Here is a 21,830-nt window from a genome sequence, read left to right as displayed (position 1 = left end):
TACAGGTGTAAGTGTAGATACTTAGAGTAATTACACACAGGGGCAGGATAATATTAGGAGCAGCAGGACCTGGTAAAGTTGTGCAGGCGAAGTTGTAAGGTCTTTGTGAAGGATGAACCTTTCTAGCAGTAAGTAGGAAAGGGCAATCAACTTGGAGGAAGAAATTGGAAATATGAGATAGCATAGTGTAGTTTAGTATTTGCAAATACTGTTTTAGAATTTTTGATGGAGTAGTTCAGACATCAGGGTATATTTCTTTCTAACCTGTATCTCTAGATCCTGGTATAGTACTTAGCATATGGTAGCTTCCCCATGGTTTGTAGAACTTGAGTGGAAGACATACTGGAGGAAGTATAGCACAAGGAGGAAGTGTACAAGGAAGGTGCCTTGTAAATGGTTCCAGAAGTCATGCTTACAAGTTGGACATCATTTTATGTGATAAAGAAATATCACAAGGATTTTAAGGAGATAAGACTTGGATTTTTAAAAGATTTCAAAAGCAGTGTGAACGTTAGATTGAGAATTGGAACAGATTTGAGGTAAATGCACTGGTCAGTGTAGTTGTAATTGAGAGACAAGAAATTCTGAATCAAAACAATGATGTAGAGAAGAGGAAGAGCTTGAGTTGCCATCCATGACCCAGTGATGAACCTTTTAATTCTATGGTCTCTTGAAAGGATTCTATTACTTCTTACCTGTGCTTAGTTCTAGACATTCTATTTATTAATCTTTTCTTGAAGAGATTTCGCCATCGAATTTTAAGCATGGCAAATGTAGGACTGGTTGGAGGATCCTCCTGTGATTCAGTAATTGGCTGTCAGTAGCAAAGGGAACTAATGATTATTGAGCACCAAGGTAGGTACTGTTTGGAATTTTACATTATTGTGATTACTGTAATTTTATACATTTCTGCATTTAACTATGATAATGTGAGAATAGGTATTTGTCATTTTCTTGATTTTATAGTAATAGAGAGATTATGACACTTGCCTAATCTCATAAAGCTGGTAAATGACAGAGTATGAATTTGACTCCAAAACTACTTTTCTCACAGTACTAAGAAGGTTTTCCCATTCGTACAAGCGAGAAAGAACCAACTAGCATAAAGCACTTTTTAGTGCTTTGTGAGATTTTGCATTAGGAAGTTAGAATTTGATTCATCTTTCACTTTCATTTTACTCAACTGTGTTAATTTCCTTATTGACATATGAGATAGTAGTTTGTGATAATACTCCTAAAACTTTGCTTTTCAAAAGAAGGAGATGACTTGATGGGTGAATTTTGTTCTTCCTTCTTCTGATCCTCTCAAAATTAAGCTTGCGTGCAAGATTGCTTACTTTTTGAATGACTGAGCTGAGTTAGGAGATCTTGTGTAAAATTGTCCTATACCTGGATTTTAATAAGCATCTTTTGGAATAATGGGGAAGGGGTTTGGAGAAGTAATGGGAAAACCACCTTCTTACCCATTTTACCTTCGCTTAGTTCATTTTCCCAGCTGACTGGTGTAAGATGAAAAATGGATGAATAGACAGCTTTGTTGAAAAAGAAAATCTGGTTAGGTACTTGAGTTCTTGGAAAGTGAAGAAAAGCAGAAAAGGTAGAAGGAAAAGCATCCAGGAGTTTTGTCACTTAGGAAACAGGAGAGTTGGAAGGGCAGATCCTGGAGCAAGCCAACTTCATTGAAATAATTCTCTTTTGAAAGAATGTGAACTGTGGTTATTTATTTTATTTTGCGTTATTCATTACAAAAAATCACTAATATCTATAATTTCCTCCTAATGGAAAGGAACAGTACATTTTCAGATAGAGAATTTTGAAAATTAGTTTAATAGGAAAGACTGCAAGTTGAGAAAAGTTGTGTTGCTTAGGAAGTAAAAATTTACAGAAATATGATTGGGTTGCCTGAAATTCAATAAATTATATTTATAATACAATGAAAATTATATGTACCTCAATTTAATTTGAATAAAAGTACTGAAAAATATTTTCCATATAAAAGTACAACTAATTATACAAGCAATAACTCAACCCATAGAGGCATATAAAAAGTTTTAATGTTCTTCTGATTATGTGAATACAGTGCCCCTACTGTTTGTTTTAATTGTTTTTTAAAATATAGACTGAAAGAACATGATGGGAAGGATCATATGTTACAAAAACGGTTTCTATAGCAAAGATATTATCTTTTAAAAAAAAAACTCAAATGTTACATGTTAGAAGATTTCTTTTTTATGACAAGAAATTCACTACTTAAAAAAAATTCCACATAGAGTTATTAGGTCAATTTTTGAATCAGAGTGTTTTAAAATATAAATTTTGCTATTCCTTAATGAGAGGGTATGTTAATTTATGAATAGCTGTCTATTCATCCATTTTTCATCTCACACCAGTCAGCTGGGAAAATGAACTAAGCGAAGGTAAAATGGGTAAGAAGGTGGTTTTCCCATTACTTCTCCAAACCTTTCCTCATTATTCCAAAAGGGTATGTTAACAAGACTGGGTTAATTTCAATAAAATAGGTTAAGAAAACTGAATGGTAGTATAGGTATATCTTTTATATTTGAGAACACGACATTCGTTATGCTGTATTCTGCTTTTAACTCTTTCTCTGCTTTGAGGAATTTTAAAAATAACTTTACTGAGGTGTAACTGACATTTGATAGACTGCATATGTATAAGTACATAATTCAGTAAGTTTTGAAATGTTTGTGTTCTCATGAAACCATCACCCTTAAACATTTTCTGGTGCCCTTTATAATTTTTCCCCTCTTGCCTCTCCCCATATCCCACCTTCTGCTGGGCTCCCATCCATCTGCTTTCTTTAATTATCAACACATTTCCATTTTCTGAAGTATTATGTAAATGAGATCATACATTATGCATTCTTTTGTGGAAGTAGGGGAGTCTGACTTTTTCTCAGTAGCACTTTATCCATGGTAGTACATGTATTAATAGTTAATTTTTTTTTTTTGGTTGATGGGTACTACACCATTGTTGTATATACTACAATTTGTTTATCCATTCTCCTGTTGATAGATATTTAGACTGTTTCTAGTTTTTGACTATTACAAACAAGGCTCCTCTGAACTTTCATGTACATATGCTATTCTTTTGGGTAATTACCTAGGAAAGTAACAGTTAGACCCCATAGTCCTTGTATGTTTAAATATTAAGAAAGTACAAAGCTGTGTTCCAGAGTGGTTTTAACAATTGACATTACTACCTACAGTATGAGGGATATGAGAATTCTAGTTCCTCTATCTTCTTATAAGAACTTAGAATGGTCAGTCTTTTTGATTTTGACTGGTTGTGTAATGGTATCTTATTGTGGTTTTAATTTGCATCCCCCTAAGGACTATTGATGTGGAATATCTCTTCAAATGCTTTTTTACCATCTATCTTTTTGCAAAGTGGTTAGACAGCGATATTACCTCTCATTTTTCTATTGAAATTTTGTATCTTTGTTTTCCTAATCAGTCAGAGTTGAGAGGTTTATTAGTTTTATTGATTGTCTTAAGAAAGCAACTTCTGGCTTGAGTTTATTGTTTTTCTGTTTTCTATTTACTTCCACCCTGATTTTTTATTATTTCTTATATTCTGTTTACTTTGACTTTAATTTGTTCTTCCGTTTCTACTTAAGATGTAGGCTTAAATATATTTTTCTGATAAAAGTATTTAGTGCTGTAAAATTTCCTTGAAATAATGCTTTATCAGTATCCTACATATTCTGATATGTTGTATTTGTACTTTTGTTCAGTTCATAATACTTTGTATTTCCCTTTGATTTCTTTCTTGACTATTGGTTATTTGCTATTCAGTTTTTAATTGAGGATTTCCAGAGATACTTATTAATGATTTCTAATTTAATTTCATTGTGATCAGAAAACATAGTTTATATGACCTGATTCTTTTGGATTTATTGAGACTGGTTTTATGACTTAGAATATGGTTTATCTTGATAGATACTTTCTGTGTATTTGGAAAGAATGTGTATTCTGTTTTTTTTTTTTTTTAATTGCTGTGACAGAATATCAGAATAACAACTTAAAGGAAGAAAGATTGATTTTGGCTTACAATTTCAGAGGGTTCAGTTCATGGTCAGCTAGCTCCATTGCTTTGGGCCTGAAGTGAGGTAGAACATCATGGGATAAGGGTGTGCTGGAGTAAAGCTGTTCACCTCACAGCAACTGGGAAACCAAGTAGGGGGTATGTGTGCAAGGGGCCATGTTAAAGAGACAGTGTTAAAGATAAATCCTCAAGTACAAACTCTCAACTAGTCATGCTTCATACAGTTTTCACCACCTCCTAATAATGCCATCAAATTATAAACCCCTCAAGGGAATAATCCATTGATGAGACCGGATCCCTTGTAATCCAATCAATTCCCAAAAGCCCCATCTCTGAACATTGCTGCATTGGGGACCAAGCCTTCAACAAATGAGCCTTTGGGGCATGTTCCAGATCTAAATAAAATATCTACATTTTTACAAACGTCCATCAGATCATTTAGTTGGTACTGTGAGTCAAGTCTTCCATGTTCTTGCTGATTTTGTTTATTTTTTCTATGAAGTATTTGTTTCCCTTTTGTTCTATACATAGTGTATTTTCTCTGGGTGTAGAATTCTAGGTTGACAGTTTTAAAGTACTTTAAAGATCTTGATCCTTTCCTTGATGGCATTGTTTTTAAAGAGAAAGCTGTCAAAGCAATCTTGTTTCTATGGGGACAAATGATATCTTTTTCTATAGTGCTTTGAAATGTTCTTTTATCACTACTTTTGAGCAGTTTGATTATGATGTTCCTTGGTGTCATTTTCTTTTTTCATATGGTTTTCTTAAAAATTTATTGGGCTTCTTAGTTTTCAACAAATTTGGAACATTTGGGAAAATTTTTTATATCTTCATTTCTTTTAGGGACTCCAATTTCATGTATGATAGGCTCTTTTCATTTTTTTAAATTCTTTTTTTCATGTATGTTTCGTTTTGTATTGTTTTCATTCCTTCAAGTTTACTATCTTTTGCAGTCTAATCCTCATTAATCTTATCCAGTGTGTCTTTACTTCACACATATAGTTTTTATTTGTAGAAGTTCAACTTGTGTATTTTTAATATCCTTATTATCTGTTACTTTTTAAAAATAATTATAAATATCCGTGTCTGCTGTTTCTTATGTCTGTGTCAGTTCTGGATTGTTTTTGATTGATAGCATTTGCTTCTAATTATAGGTTATATGTTTTTACTTATTTGTATGCCGTAATATTTGAATACTAGGTATTACAAAGTCTTGTTGAGTGTTGGATATTTTTGAATTTCTGTAAATATTTTTGTTCTCTGTTCTGGGTCATGGTTATTTGGAAACCTTTTGATTCTTTGGGTTCTTGATTTTCACATTTGTTAGGTGGACCCAAAGCAGCCTTTAGTCTAGGGCTTATTATTTCCCATGGATGAAGCAAGACCCATAATACTCTACCTAATACTTTCAGTATTATGAGGTTTCCTACTCTGGCTAGTGGGACCAGACACTTCCCAGGAGTGCCACGTACTGCTCCTCCATTCCTTTGGGATAGTTCTTTCCCCGACTATAGGTATTTTCTTCCTAAATACTCAGGAGAACCTGCTGGGATTCTTTTCACTCTGCAACTTTATCCCCTCTGGTAGTCTGTTCAATAACTGTGACTGCTTTATAATTCTTGGATTTTAGCTGTTTCTCTTTTAGTTGGTAATCCTTCAGGTTCTGCCTGTGTTCACCCTCTCTGTCCTGTAGCCTTGAATCTTTCTTAAGGCAGTAAACCAGGGGAATCTGACCTTTATTAGAACTTTCTCTCTTTTTTTGTGAAGCTTTTATAGTATTGGCTTGGCATATGACCTCAGTTTTTAGTTTATGTGTCTAATTCTGGTGACTTTGAAAAAGAATATGTGATTATTGTTTTTATTCTTTTTATTTATTTAATTTTGGATATCAAAGATTGAACTCAGGGGCACACAACCACTGAGCCACATCCACAGCCCTGTTTTGTATTTTATTTAGAGACAGAGTCTCATTGAGTTGCTTAGTGCCTCGATTTTGCTGAGGCTGGCTTCGAACCTGTGTTCCTCCTGCCTCAGCCTCCTGAGCTACTGGAATTGCAGGCGTGTGCCACTGCACCCAGCTGTTTTTATTCTTTGACAGTTAAAGTATCATCTCCAGATTATAGTATCTTTAAGTATTAATAACTTTCATTGAATAAGAGGAATTTGCCAAGATGTGTAGAATTGTGACCTGACTCTAGTATTTGTTTGTTTACTTATTATTTTCCTTTTTAGAATGAGTATGGAAATATTAGATAATGAAAAATGGTTGATTTTTATATTGTTTACTTCAATGTTACTGAAACTTTTGTCTGTTGTTATAACTGCTATAAGCAGTGACAGAGAACCTTTAAATATTGATTTAAATATTGACTTAAAGGTTTAAATATTGATTTATGGTAGGACATTGAATCTAATTTTTAAATGTTGGAATCATGATCTCCTATAGGTGTTGAATGCTTTATCGAAGTCAATTAAAATAATATTGGAGTTGCACCTATATTTCATTCACTCTTAATCTGTTCTATTCAAATGGCAGTTCAAAGGATGAGTCCATCCACATTCTGAGTATTGATGAGAAGAACAAGTTGAGTGCCAGAATTATCAAGGCAGAGATGATGGGGAACATGGTAAGACTCTTAAATATATATATATATATAAATATATTTATTTATAATAATTTATTAATAATTTATATTTATATATCAATATAAATAAATAAAATATATTTATATATATTTAAATATATATTTATATACACACACATACATATATGTATATATACACACATACACCCACACACACTTTTTTTTTTTGGTGAATGGTGATTAAATATTTAACTTCTTGTAAGTAATTCTGGTAGTTCCTCAGTAATGTGGATGTGGCACACTTTGAAAATAATTGCTGCTTATTTATTTCTTAAAGAAATTCTTAAACCTTTCTAGAAATAGTGCTATCTATCTTCTAAATAAATTATCTACTTTCTCTATCAGATTTCTGAAATTTTTATTTATTTTTCTATTTGCTTTATTCTTATAATTATGGAATATATTTGGAGAAGTTAGAGGTATGACTATTTTATTTCCCATTTTTAGTTATTATTAAAAATTCTCATAACAAAACTATTTTACTTAAGAACATAAAAAGTGAATTTTTAAATAGGTGTTTAATTCATTTATTCAAAATTTGAGGCAATGTGTTTGTATTTGATACTGTTAGATGCTTTGAATAGATTAACTCATTTAATTTCTATAATATTATTTAAGATTGATTTACCTCAATAATAAATAAATAAATGAATAAAAATAGTGAAGATTTGGTAAGAACTGCTTGCATTCATTCATTCATTCATTCTTTATGAATGTTGTACTAATTTGTGTTATTGCACGTGGCAGGATAGCAAAGCTTTCCACTTTCTGACACAGCAGATTCACTTTTGGTCATATGTGTGTACTCATCTCAAACTCAAATACTTAAGTGATCTTTAATTGATCTTATGTGTCATTATACTATCAATACAGTGTTCTTTAGTAGAACCAAAGGTAGAAAACAAGATATTTCCATTTTTATTAGTTTGTACTAGTAAAGGGCATACCTTACTTGTGCTATTTTCTCTCTTTGAGTTTGGTCCTTGGTAACACTGAACTTCAACTCAGTCTAGAAATTGATAAGCAACAACAGTAACAATACAAAGACAATGAAGTGTGAGTTTTGAAAGCATAGAAGAATTAATTAAAATAGTGAAAGAAAGTTTACCTACTAGGAGATTAACTTATGTTAAAAAATAAGTATTCCTTTGGTTATGGAACCCTTGCAGCAAAACAGGTTATTCTGTGTCACATAAATCTGTTATTTAATTTGCTACTTTATGGTTTATTGCTTTATATAAATTTCTATAGGTTTTCTAGAGTTAAAATAAAATATATTCAGAATTTTTATTATATTATTTATAACTTTGAAGAAAATAGTATTTTAAATCTTGTGATGACTTCCTTGTAGCAAATATCTGAAGTTTTAAGTAATGAAAGCTTTGATATTTTAGGAATTATAAAAATGTCATTCTCAAGGTTACATATTCCTTCTGTTATCCTGTCTCTCTCAAAATATATGTTTTTGAAATGATGTACCTTCAAATTGTAAACAAATGACACAGGTACTTGAGAAGTTTGTAATGAAATAAGTTCATTAAAATGGTATGTACTAGGCTGTGAATTGGTAATTGAAATTAACTGATGCCTACTTGGGTTTTTATTATACTATTTTCTGTTATATAAAATTGAAATATTCTGTAATGAAGAATTAAATGACATATCACACCTATTTTGCTTATTTTTCTTTTTGAAGGAATTAGCTGAACAACTTAAAGCACAGCTTGAAAAGGCAAATAAATTCAAAGAAACTGAAACACAGATATCATCAAAAAAATCTGGGCTGGAGGTAAGTAATAAAATTTGTTTGCCAGCATATAATTACCTTATGTAATATTATTACTTTGCAGTGGCCATATTTTAATTTGAGATATGTTAATATCTGTGTCTGTGTATTTATATGTGTATACTTGTTTGCTTGTTTTTATTTTCATATGCATTTTCTTCCATTTCACCAGTGTTTCCCTTTTAGAATAAAGCCTAGGTCTGGGACCAAGGAGAGCTACTTTTATTCTAGACTCTGTTGAGTGACCTTATGCAAGTCAAACTGATCCGTAAATTCTTTCCTGCAGAGTGAGAGATTTTAATTATATATCCAGACAAGGCAAATTATTTTGTTCTCATTCTTCATCTACAATACAGAACAGATAAAAACACTTGTCTGCATGGCGTTTTCATTTGGGTAGGGGTGGAGAGACAATAAAATGATAAAATAATAGCTAAATAAATGATACAACATATTAGGAAATTATACATTGTGTGGCATGTAGTGGAGATTTTGAGCAGGTTGGGGAACGTGGGTTAATTCTAATCTTGGATAAGACATTGACGCAAAGACTTAAAATAAGTGAAGGAGTTTGTCTGTGTATCTGAGTGAAGAGTACTCTAGGCATAGGTAATAGAGAATTTGAAGACCCTAAGATATAATTTGTATGATGTGTAGGAAGAACAGCAAGGAGATCAGTATTGCTGAAGTGGAATGAGTGAGAGAGAGGGAAAGATTAGGGGATCCAGGTTGGAGACTTTGGGAAGCCAGATGATGTTAGACTTGGAAAAAATATAGTAAGAAGGAGGTTTTATACTGATTGAGATGAGAAGCTATTAAGGGTTTTTGAGCAGAAAATGTTTTTTGATAGCACCATCCTGCTTCTGTGTTAATAAATAAGAATAAGGCAGAAGGTGGAGTTCAGGTAGACTCTAGATAATAGCTAAGGAGATGGTTAGAAGTGATAATACTTTGGTATATATATATATATATATATAAATATTTTCTCTGTATCTTGAAAGGAGAGCTAAAAGGATTTTTATGATGGTTTAGATTGGGAGGTGGAAGGTGGGCACAGAAAAAAAGAAGGAGGGGAAAGAGGACTCCAAGGTCTTTAGCTTGAGCAGCTGAAAGAATAGGATAGCTATTATTTGAGTTGTAGAAGAAAGGAACAGTAGGTTTTGGGGTGAAGATAGATGTCTATTTCAGATATATATTGAGTTTGGATACCTTTTAGATGAGGAAAAAGTAGAGATTATTGAGTAGGCAGTTGGATATAACCGGGAGAAGTCTAAACTGCATATAGAAATTGGGAGTTATTAGCATAATAGATGGTATATAAATTCACAATGCTATGTGCAATAATCATGTATATAGAAGTTGAAGGACTGAGATTGATGCAATATAGTGTTGAGAGATTAGATGAATTAACTCACTTAGTTCTCACAATATTCCTTTAGGTACTTCATGTCATCAGCACAGCTTTGTAAATTGAAAAACTGAGGCAGGCACACTTGCTCAGACATAAAACCAGTAAATGGAGAAAAGATTTAAATCAGTAAAAGCATTTATATGTCCATGATGCTTCTTTGATGCTGAAAGATAAAGTCTGTAGCTGGAGAGTCAGTTTTAAGACAGAATGAAGTTTACAGTGAATTTAAAGAACTATTCTCAAAGATTAATTTATATAATTTACTATCAAATGAGAGGAGATTAGAATGTTGAGTTCCGTAGAGTTTTCTTCAGGCTGATTATTAATGACTTAGATAATAGTTCAAGTATGTTTATGCAATTTGCCATTTTCATTAGATTGTAATAGCTAATATTTTTTGAAGTAGATAATTAAAAATTGTACAGATGTAAAAATTGAAGATGAGAAATTACAGGTAGAATTTAGAATAGGGAATAATGGAGGATAACTAAAATTGAGTATATTGGTCAGGCTGTCTTATATACTTTTGCCTAGTTAATTTTGTCAACAATCCAGTGGTCGTAATAGTTTTGTACTATGAAGCGTTCATTGGTTTCTTAGAGTCAAGCAAATTAAATACTATGTCTTTCACAGTATAGCTCCAGTTTCTAGTCCTACCTTGGAGTCTGCTTACGCACAGCTGACTTGGCTTTTGGCCATTTAGATATGTAGCATATTATTTGTGTCTGGTATCATCCTCTTGAAGCTTATTGACTTCTCAGTGTTTGTCTACCTTTTTCATGATGGCTTTTTTTCTAATCCTCAAAGATTGCAGCTTTTTCCTCTTTTGAAATCTTGAAGACTAAGGAAGTTAATTTTTTTTTTTTTTTAGTACAGTTTTAGGTTCACAGCAAAGTAGAGCTGAAGGTGTAGAGGTTTCTCATATCCCCCAACTCCTATGTGTGCATAGTGTACCCTGCTATCAACATCCCCTTACCATATTGGTACATTTGGTAAGACTGATGAACGTACATTGATACATCATAATCACTCAAAGTCTTTAGTTTACATTAGGATCCTCTCTTGTTATTATATATTCTACAGAATTGGACAAATGTATAATGACATGTATCCATTGTTATAATATTATACAATTATTTTTACTTCCTTGAAATCTTTTGTGCCCTATTTATCCCTCCCTATCCCAAAACTCCTGGCAACCACTGATCATTTTACTGTCTCTATAGTTTTACCTTTCCCAAAATGTCATATGCTTGAAACAATGCAGTGTGTATCCTTTTCAGACTGGCTTCTTTCACTTAATAATAATGCATGTAAGGTTCCTCCATGTCTTTTCATGGTTTGATAACTCACTTCTTTTTAGTGGTAAATAATATTTTATGATTGGTGGGTACCACTTTTCTTTTTATCCATTTACCTGTTGTAGGGCATCTTGGTTGAGTCCAATTATGACTAAAGCTGCTAGGAATATCTCTGCAAATTTTTGCTTGGATGTAAGTTTTCTATTTCTTTGGGTAAATTCCAAGAAGTGTAGTTGCTGGATCATATGGTAGGAGTATGTTTAGTTTTGTAAGACAACTCAAAGGTTTTTGAAATATTTACTATGGCATTTATTCTTTTAAGTTTATATTTAAATACTTGTTACCACCTTCTAGTCTATACCTATCTCTTTCCAGACTCTCATCACTTTTTATTAAAGGATTTTAAAATCATGACTGGGCTTCAGGGGATTTCTGAATCAAGCATGTATTTCCCATTTTGATTTGATTGTTGGAATGATTGTCATTGTAATGATATTACAATGTAATGATATTACTTGATATCTTCTTGATATCAAGTAATTCCAAACAGTGGTAGGGGACTTGACTGTTTTACAGTAGGTAGAAGAAAAGACTTTTGTCCATTTATCTGTTGAAAGGCACTGAGGTTGGTTCCATAGCTTGGCTATCGTGAATCGAGCTGCTGTAAACATTGATGTGGCAGCATCACTGTATATGCTGATTTTAAGTCCTTTGAATATAAACCGAGGAGTGGGATAACTGGGTCAATGGTGGTTCCATTTCAAGTTTTCTAAGGAATCTTCATACTGCTTTCCAGAGTGGTTGCAACAATTTACAGTTTGACTAGCAGTATATGAGCGTACCCTTTTCCCTACATCCTTGCAAATATCTATTGTTGCTTGTATTCTTGATAATTGCCATTCTGACTGGAGTGAGATGGAATCTTAGGGAAGTTTTAATTTGCAACATAGTACAGACTTCAAAGGAGCAGTGCTGTGGCCTCCCAAGTGACTTCCAGTTGGTGGGACTAATAAAATGTTGTTTCTTTTTGTACACTCCATCTCTGCCTTTGCCTCTCTTTTTGAATATTAAGTATATTGAAGAAAAGAAAGCATGATGATTCATAATTATTTTTTTTGTTTTACTTTTCTCATATGCAATAGAATCAAAAATGTATTTTGAGAATAGAATTTTTTTTTAATGTCTGAAGGGGCATTTAATGTGTGTATATACTAAGGAATACTTAGTTATTTGTATTCTAATACATATATTTTATTAATTATAGAACCTGTTCTTCCTTAACCATTAAATATTATTGATAAAGTTAATAAAATCACCCAACTAACTTATGAAATATGACAGATTAAATTTTTTCAATACCAATTCCATGGTTAACTAATTAAATTCCCTTATATTTTTAAACCCTTGTTACTTTACGTATTTATTTATTAATTTTTTTGGTACCAGGGATTGAACCCAGGGGTCCCTGACTCTTTTCATTTTTTATTTTGAGACAGGGTCTCAATAAATTGCTGAGGGTTTCACTGAGTTGCTAGGGCTGGCCTTGAACTCATGATCCTCCTATCAGCCTCTCAAGCTGCTGGATTACAGGTGTGCACCACTATTACTTTTATATACCTTATTCACTTAAGGATTTCAAACACCTTCTGACGATAATAAAACATAAACAAATTTTTAAAAAAGTTTTCAGAACTGTGATGGTACTTTACCTAAACCCAATACAAAATGTTAAATTTGATTTATTTCTTAAGTCTCGGGTTTGCAAAATTACTTAACCAAACTGAGGGGAATTCACTGTTGTAGGTTGCCTAAGATCCCTCCATAGAAAAATTTAAAACTTGATACACTTAACAAGTTTGTAACAATTGATGAGAGATTTAAGATTACTGTGTGGGACCCTAGACAATAAAGATTGAACCTGAGCTTGAGATTTTTATTATGTGTCATTTCTTGTTGTCAAGCTCACTGGTCTTATTAAATGAACTGACCTTTTCTCATCTTTTGACTGAAATCTGCCCTATTCCATAAGATTTCATTTCTTACATCTGAAGTGAAAAGAAAAACTTTTTTCCATAATCCTTTGTAGTTGCTTAATGTGAAATCAGATTTTGAAGTATCTTAGACTAGCAAAAGGAATTATGTGGAGAAATACTAATGAATCGATGTAGTGTGGAAATGGTTGAGCTATATTGTGGCTTGGAACACAAGGGAAAGAATTGAAGCATATAGTCTGTCAAATGACATATATCTGGTAACTCAGTGGAGTAGTATTCAAAATAGTATATCAAGTAGAATTCCTATTTGTCAGCTGTTTTGGAAACTGTATAGGCCTTTGAAGCTTCAAATAAAAAGAGTTTTATTCTAAGGATACTTTCACCAGAAAAAAATATTTTCATCTTCTATGCAAAGATGGGATACTTGTATATCTGTTTCAAACTTCTCTAGGGTATGTATATAAAACAAACTTCTAACAGTTCTGACATAATTCTTCACTGCTAGTAAAATAAGTTTTTCTGTCAGAATCAGGACCTTGACTTACCTAACTTTCAAAATTGTTTTGTTAAGAAATGAGAGTAGAATATGAAGTTGTTTATACTACACAGAAATTTGATGTCTTTCTGGAGGAAAATCCAGAAATACTTCTGTTAGAAATTTTACCCTTTCAAGGAAAAGAAAACCCCATTTATTAGAACATTTGAACAGGAAGGAATTCTTTGTTTCTTGGAAATGTTAAGTTATAGGAATAACATAAAATCTCTCATTTAAAGAAGTTCAATTTAAACATTTTTATCTAGTGAATACAAACTCGAAATTGTACTTATTGGAGTGCCATGTGATGTTTCAGTACATGTATACATTGTGTAGTGTTTAAATTAGGTTAAATATATCTGTGTCCTCTTCATTTTTTTATTATGAAATGTCTATTTAGATGTTTTGTCTGTGTTTTAATTTTTTTTTTCTCACTATTGAGGTTTGGAGTTCCTTTTATAGTCTGTATATTAATCTTTTGTCAGATGTATAGTTTGCAGGAATTTTCTCCTATTCCATAGGTTGTCTCTTCACTTTGATGACTGTCTCCTAGCTTTTTGAGATAGATAGTATATAGTTGTTATTTATAGTCACCCTAGTGTGTAACAGCTCACCTTTCCAGCACCCCACTAGAATTCTCACTTCATTCTATTTTGAACTTCTATGTTCTTTTGATATTGCTGCACATATGCCTGAGGTCATGTAGTGCTTGTCTTTCTGTGCCTGGCTTATTTCACTTTACATAATAACCTCCATTTCCATCATATTATTGCAAATAACAGGGTTTCATTCTTTTTATAGTTGAATATTATTCCATTGTGTATATGTGCCACACTTCCTTTATCCATTGATCAGTTGGACACTTCGATTGTGTCCCTTTCTAGGCTGTTATGAATATTGATGCAATAAACATAGGAATGCAGATATTGCCTTGAAAATATATCCTTTGGATATATACCCAGCAGTGGGTCATATGGGTCATATGTTAGTTCTCTTTTTAATTTTTTTGAGGAATCTCCAAACTGTTTTCCATAATGGATATACTAATTTATATGCTCATCAACAGTGCGTAAAAGGGTTCCATTTTTTTTCACATCCTTGCCAGTTCTTGTTATTTTTAGTCTTTTTGTCAATAACCATTCTTACTGGGGTGAGGTAACACTGTAGTTTTGTTTTTCATTTTCCCGACGTTTAGTAATATTGAGCATTTTTTTCATACACCCTGTTGGTAATTTGTGTTTCTTCTTTTGAGAAATGTCTATTTAGATGTTTTGCCTGTGTTTTAATTTTTTTTTCTCTCACTATTGAGGTTTGGAGTTCCTTTTATAGTCTGTATATTAATCTTTTGTCAGATGTATAGTTTGCAGGAATTTTCTCCTATTCCATAGGTTGTCTCTTCACTTTGATGACTGTTTCCTTTGTTGTCCAAACAATCCATTCTTGGGTTCCCATGCCCTGAAGTATTTCTCCGTTTTTCTCTGTTGTGTGGTGAACAACCTGTTCTCTTGTACTGACTGTGGTTGTAATTAGAGATATAGTAGATATTGTTCAAAAGTCATGAAAAAGGTAGAATAATAGCAACTGCCTATTTATTGAAATTTTAAAAGATTAAAGTTGAAACAGTTTCCATGGGCTTCAGTGGTGGCAGACTTGGGGAAGATCATCATCCACCCACGGAAGATCAGGGACCACTGGTGGGAAAATCTGATCTAATGGAAGAATATGGTGTTATTTACAAAATGGTAGAAAAGACTTTTAAACATTTAGAATTTTTGATACCATCTTTGACTCAAAGCCATGTTCACTTTTTCACTTTTTAATCAGTATTACGTGTAAGTGGTGCTGAAAGGCCTGTATTAAATGAATAAGTCACAACTATTCAACTGCTGTTGTAGAGTAAATGTATAATATGTAAGTGAATGGCAGTGGCTGTACTTTAATAAAACTTCATAGACTCTAATATTAGAATTGCATATAATTTTTATTTGTCACAAAATACTATTCTTTCAATTTCACCCTAATCGTATAAAAAATGTGAAAACCATTCTAAGCTTATAGGTTGAATGAAAACAGGTAACAGGTTGCATTTGACTGCAGGCCATAATTTCCTTTCTGATAGAAATTCTTAAACCTCATTTTCCATATTAATATGGTAGCAAATTGAAAACTTCATCAGTATTTCTGGTCTCAATATTTCTGTTTTGGGTAGCAAATTGGGAAAATGTAGTATAATTTCTATTGACTGGCTCGAGGAACAGAAAGTAGGAAAGTGGGTAGAAGAGGAAAGTTATCGGGGAAAGTGGGCTAACCTTGGGAATATCATTAATCTGTATGAGGTACTGGTTTGTTAATTCTGTTTATCAAGGATTTATTGAGTGCCCACTGTTTGACATAGGTCCTTAGATACAAAGTTGTATGTAGCTTGGCCTTTGTCCTGAAAAGGGGGAAGGACAGTTGAGTTTTAAATATCTGTTGAGTTACTATAAAATGAATAATGTACTTTGTAGGAGATTATTATTTGCTTTTCCATAATTATTGTAAATACCAATAGGGAAATTCATTGTTGGTCATATTAGTAAATTGATTTTATAACTTCATGTAAAGTGATTTGTTTTCTCCTTTTTTCCTTGAAATAAGAATTCATGATTTCCATCAGCCAGCAGGATAGATAATAGTCTGTGGATAATGAATGAATGGTCCCTGAACATTTTGAGGTTTGTAATAAAAGTGTCCATATAAGATATTTATAATAAAGCAATCATTTTTTGTGTTTTCAAAGTAAAAGTCCTACAGAGCGAGCTGCAGTTGTTGGGGATAATTTAAAAATCTGGAGCATTAGGCATTCTTAATTTATAAATGCTTTCTTGTTTCAAAAAGTATTTCTGTTATCTTTGGAGAGAAATTAACAAATCACACAGATGATGAAAATGTTTGTGCCTATTTTTTGTGTAGAAGAAACATTTCTTTTTTTATTTAAAAATTTTTTTATTTGTTTTAATTAGTTATACATGATAGTAGAATGCACTTTGGTACATCATATACAATGGAGTATAATTTCTCATTCTTCTGGTTATACATGATGTAAAATCCCACCAGTTGTTCTCATTCTTCTGGTTATACGTGATGTAGAATCCCACCAGTTGTAGAATGAATGTCTGATTATTCTACTGTCCTTCCTATTGGAACATACTATTTCTATCTTTGGTTTTAAACCAAGTAGATGGTTAGAATGCACTCTGTCATGAGTACCCAAAGTGGGACAACTTCATGTCTTTTGTGTTGGCAGACTGCAGAAAGGAAGGTGGATAAAGAGGGGCAGACAGTGGGAGAGACAGCTAAGGGGAAAAGGGGGTTAACTTTGGGAGTATATTGGTGCCTCTGTTTGAGGCACCGATTTGATAATTACATTTGTCAACTGTTCTTGAGTATCCACAACAGTTCACATTGTGCCAGGTCCTATAGATATCAAGTAGTATACTTTGGCCTTTGGCAAAGACAGAAAATTATAAGTAGAGAGACAGTAACTATGGAGATTATGCTCTGGCAGTATAAATGTGCCTGAAATTATTGGTAACAGAGCATTGACTGTGATTATATCCTTGGTTTCCTAGTTGAGCAAGAAGGGATTTGTTCCATGCAGAGGAAGTAAAATGTATAGTAAATTTACAGAAATTATGAGGAGTTAGAAAAGCATTTGTGGGCCAGAAATTTAAAACTTTGTACACTGTGTTAGTGTTTGGGTTTAATTCCATTATTTAGTACAGTGCTTCCTAGACCATGATATAGAATTAGGGTTATTTTATATATGTAATATATGTTATATACAAATATATTATATGTAAAACACATGAATATAACATATACATAAGAACACACCCATGTGTTTAAAGTTTTCCAGTTCATCATGGACTAATAACTTTAGAAAATTCAATAAAAATGTTGTGTAGAAAAATGAAATAAAGGTATATGAAATCTCGCTGCATGTCCCACATGTGGGTGAAGGAAAGGGTTCCTATAGGAAGAATGGGCTGGTTGCGAAATAAAAGCTATGAAATTTATTTATCAGAAATAACGACTGAGGGCAGAATTATCTTTATAGCAGGGTCATGACCAATTGCAATGTCCATAGGGGTCTGGTTCTAACAAAGGAAGGATCCTGTGCTTGCTTTATAGCAGTACAGCTCAAAAGGAGACCTGTAGGAGCTTCTTTGAGAAAAACAGGATAGGGGGTGAAGGTAAGCAAGCCATTTGGCTCTAGTGGGTCAGTCCCACATCCAGGGCTTGTATTTGAACTTCAGCGGTGAACCAATGCAGGACAACTACATGATCAGGCAGTTCCTGAGACCAGATCCTTCTGTCTGATAGCTTGGTTCTCGTATAAGCCGTGGGGGGCTCCCTGCAATGAAATATATGTCAAGTTTTTATTTAGATTGAATCATATAAAATTGTTCTATATAATTGATATGAAAATTTCTGAATACTCAGCTTCTGTATTTACCTCATCATGGATTAGTAACAAATATTTCATGGCTGGTAGTCTCAGGCTTGCACTGGTTTTTGGGCCATATTTGGTGTGGTATTAATCTAGGTAGTAAGTGATCCCTGAAGGTATTTAAGCAAAGAATAGCATGATTATAGTTATATTTAACACAGTAAAGTTTTTGGCAAATAAGAATGATAATTAGATGTCAGTATGTAAGATTGGAATCTAAGGAATCTTGGAATTATCTCTCAGCATTTGAGGGATAGCCTAAACAGAGGAGAAAGTAAAGGTGATTATTTTTTTTATTAGTAGTTCATTTAGGGAGCAGTTCTCCTACCGGGCTATAAACTTCTTAAGGCAGGGCTATATTTCCTTTGACTACTATTGCATAAGATAGGTGCTTTAAAAAAATTATTGAATGAATTAATAAATGACTGAGTGAGCCAGGGGAGCAAATGCAGAGAAAGTATTTGAGGCAGGAGGACTTAATAACCAGAATGAAATGTTTTCACATTGAGAAAGATAATAATTTAATAATTATGTGCTCGATTTAGTAATTTTAAAATCCCTTGGTGATCATCTTTAGCAGAGTGATGAAGTTAAAAGTCAGATTATAATGTCTTCCCTATCTCTGTTATCTGCTAAGGAAAAGAATAGAGAGATTCTTTAAAATATAACACTTCACTAATTAATTTTAATTTACTGAGGAGAAAAGTAGTGATAAATAATCTTTATTGTCCATTTAGTATTGTGTGGAAAAATATATTCCTATAAGATTAATAATAGTGTATTTTTATCTCCCATTTCTGCAGGACATCTAAATTTCTATTAAGTGGAATTGAAATTGATTTTTTATATTTGATTTTGATTTGAGAAGAAAATTGAAATGTGAATAATTTGCTTGATCTTATTTTCAGTTGATTTTTAATGATTTTATTCCCTAATATTCCTGATTCTTTATTAGAAATTTACCAATAATGTTCCACTTTCATCATAAAATAAAGTTTATTCTATACTGTGCCAGGCATGTATTTAGCTAAAATTTTGTAGGAAGAATCCTGGGTTAGCCATATGTGGGATATAACTTCTAAAGAGCCAGAAGCAGAAAGCAGTAAGACTGTGATCCTAATTAGAATGAGAGATACTCTATGTTTGTGTAAATATGTTAAAATAGACTCTACTCTCATGTATAACTAAGCAAAACAACAAAAACAATAAAATGCCCAGCCCGAGCTAGCCAGCCTCATCAACACACGCTGTGTATACTGCAGTCATCTGTTTATTCTTTGTCTCCCTGCCTACAAACCACTGGACAGCAAGGCCATTGATTGCCAGTGGTGCCTGGAATAAACAGTACTTGGTAAAATGTGCACTTCATTTTTGAAGAACTTAAACCTGAACAATGTGATATCATCATGCTTTGTTAGTTGAAACTCCAATTTCAGGGGCAATTGTTTGCCCTCATGAAAATTTCTCTCTCCAGCTAGTCATCTGGCTTTATATCAGAAAAGCCACATCCAAATATAATATCATAAGGGATTCATCAAGCACTAATTATCAAAGTGAAAGTCAGAAATGGGTTTTAATAGATACAATTGATGGCTTGTTAGTTAGCATGACAAATGTTAGCAATTTTTATTTTTGTTGAAAATAAAGGTATTCAGAATAAAAAAAATAGACCGTTAATAGAAAGAAATGTAGGGTATCATAGTAGCTAATTTAGCAGGATTGTTTTGTCATGTAGCTGCTTTATTATAATAAAGTTTTAGTATAATCTTTAAATTTAAGAAACATTCATCAAGCATGATATTTGCTGTATAAGTGTGAGTACTCTCAAACAGTGTCTGGTGAATTATTAGTATTTTCTCATCTTTTTTTGGGGGGTGGGGGTTACCAGGGATTGAACCCAGTGGTGCTTAACCACTGAGAAACATCCCTAGCCCTTTTTTATATCTTATTTTGAGACAGGGTCTTGCTAAGTTGCTCAGGATCTTGCTAAAGTTGCTGAGACTGTCTTTGAACTCAGAAGTCTCCTTCCTCCACATCCTGAGCTGTTGGCATTACAGGCATGTGCCATCACACCCAACATCTTTGTTATCTTTATTGGTGTCCAAATAGAAACCGTTTTGCAGTTTTTTCTGTGATTTTTTTCCATAAAATAATAAACTCTCGGCATTTTTCCTGCAATGATTATGGTTATTTTATAGTATAGTCATAATGAAAATCCTGAAGAGTTAAGGTAATACATAATATTATTTGAAAACTAGAATCTTTTGTTTTGTTGTTGTTAGTGATGAAGTTGTTACTAAATGTAAGCATTCAACATTCTTTACAGTTATTTCAAAAGGTATCCCTGAATCTTTTTGTAGAATGAAGAGCAGCAAGAAGTGATCCTTGTTAGAACAGATGATTCTGGAAGAGTGTGGCCTGTGAACACACCAGGAGAACCTCTGGAAGCAAAAGCAGGAAGAAGGAAGGGACAGAAGGTATTCTTAACATTTCCTTGTTTATTAATTCAGAATTCCTTTCTTCTTTCCCTTTGGGACTTTTCTGTGTTTTAGACTACAGAATATCTTCTGAAATGTAGCTTTCTAATACAAACATTCAAAAATAGTAAATTGTTATTTTATTCTTAGGTGTATTCCTTTGCCTTTTACAAAATAGAATCCAAATAAACTGTGTTTTTCAAATAATTATGAATATGGAGTGTTTAAGGCAATTTTAATTTTAATCTACATTTCTTTGATCTTGTACTTAGTTTTTTTTCTGCATATTTACCATATCTCTTAGGGAAAAGCTTGATCTCTCAGACCTATTACTTTTTTAGATTTCTATTTGAGACCTGCTAATGGGGTATCCACACACAATAATGTCTTAATTATGTAGGTGCTATGAGCCCATATACACCTAATTTTCCATTCCATCTTTCAGCTTGAGCAGTAAGTTTTTAGCACCAACTTGAGGCTATTAAGATGGCAAAAACGGCATGTTTAGTTTTCCAAAGTATGTTTTTTTGGTTTAAAGATAATGTCATTCTTCTATCCGTGGGGAAAAGGACAAGTAAAGAGAAGTAAAGGGTCAGAAGTAGGTATTATAATTCTAGTGGAAGTTCTTTCACATGGAAGCAAGATAGTACAAATGATAATTGAAAACACAAAAGACTTGTTCATTGGGAATTTTTCCATTAAGTGTTTGTTATTTGCCCACTGAGTCCCTGTTGCTACCAGAGATACTAATTATTTTTTTCCATGAACAGAAGTGGGGGAGATACCTCTTCCAAAGTAATGAGAGGAATTAGGGGATAACAAAGGAGATGTGCAAGAGAATAGTAAAGGTTTGAATATATGAAGTGTCAGAACTGACTGGGGATCCATAAACACATTGCAAGAGGGCACTGAGTACCTTTTTTTTTTTTCTTTCTTTTTTTGAGAGGCATAATACCAAGCAAAAGGAAGGCATACATACTCATTCAGGACTGGGATTTGCTCTTTGAGTATAACGAAAGGGCAAGAGGGCTAGATATTAAGAGATATTAAGAATCTGGAGCCAGGGAGTGATTGAAGTCATAGCATATGAGATTTAAACTAGTGAAGAGAAGAATTAGCAA

The 21,830-nt window shown here is 32.8% G+C and overlaps 1 protein-coding gene across 1 annotated transcript in view; it reads left to right on the top strand.

Annotated features, from left to right (window-relative positions):
- Cwf19l2 (CWF19 like cell cycle control factor 2) overlaps positions 1–21,830 on the top strand; it is a 96,656-nt gene that overhangs the window by 26,221 nt on the left and 48,605 nt on the right. Inside the window, 3 exon segments of the mRNA XM_047519006.1 lie at positions 6,605–6,695; positions 8,410–8,502; positions 20,593–20,709. Coding sequence (XP_047374962.1) covers positions 6,605–6,695; positions 8,410–8,502; positions 20,593–20,709 — 301 coding nt within the window.

The sequence above is a fragment of the Sciurus carolinensis genome, chromosome 11 (genome assembly GCF_902686445.1).
Source record: "Sciurus carolinensis chromosome 11, mSciCar1.2, whole genome shotgun sequence".
NCBI lineage: Eukaryota > Metazoa > Chordata > Mammalia > Rodentia > Sciuridae > Sciurus > Sciurus carolinensis.
The sequence above is the reverse complement of the archived record's forward strand: the minus strand, read 5'-3'. Positions and strand labels throughout refer to the sequence as shown.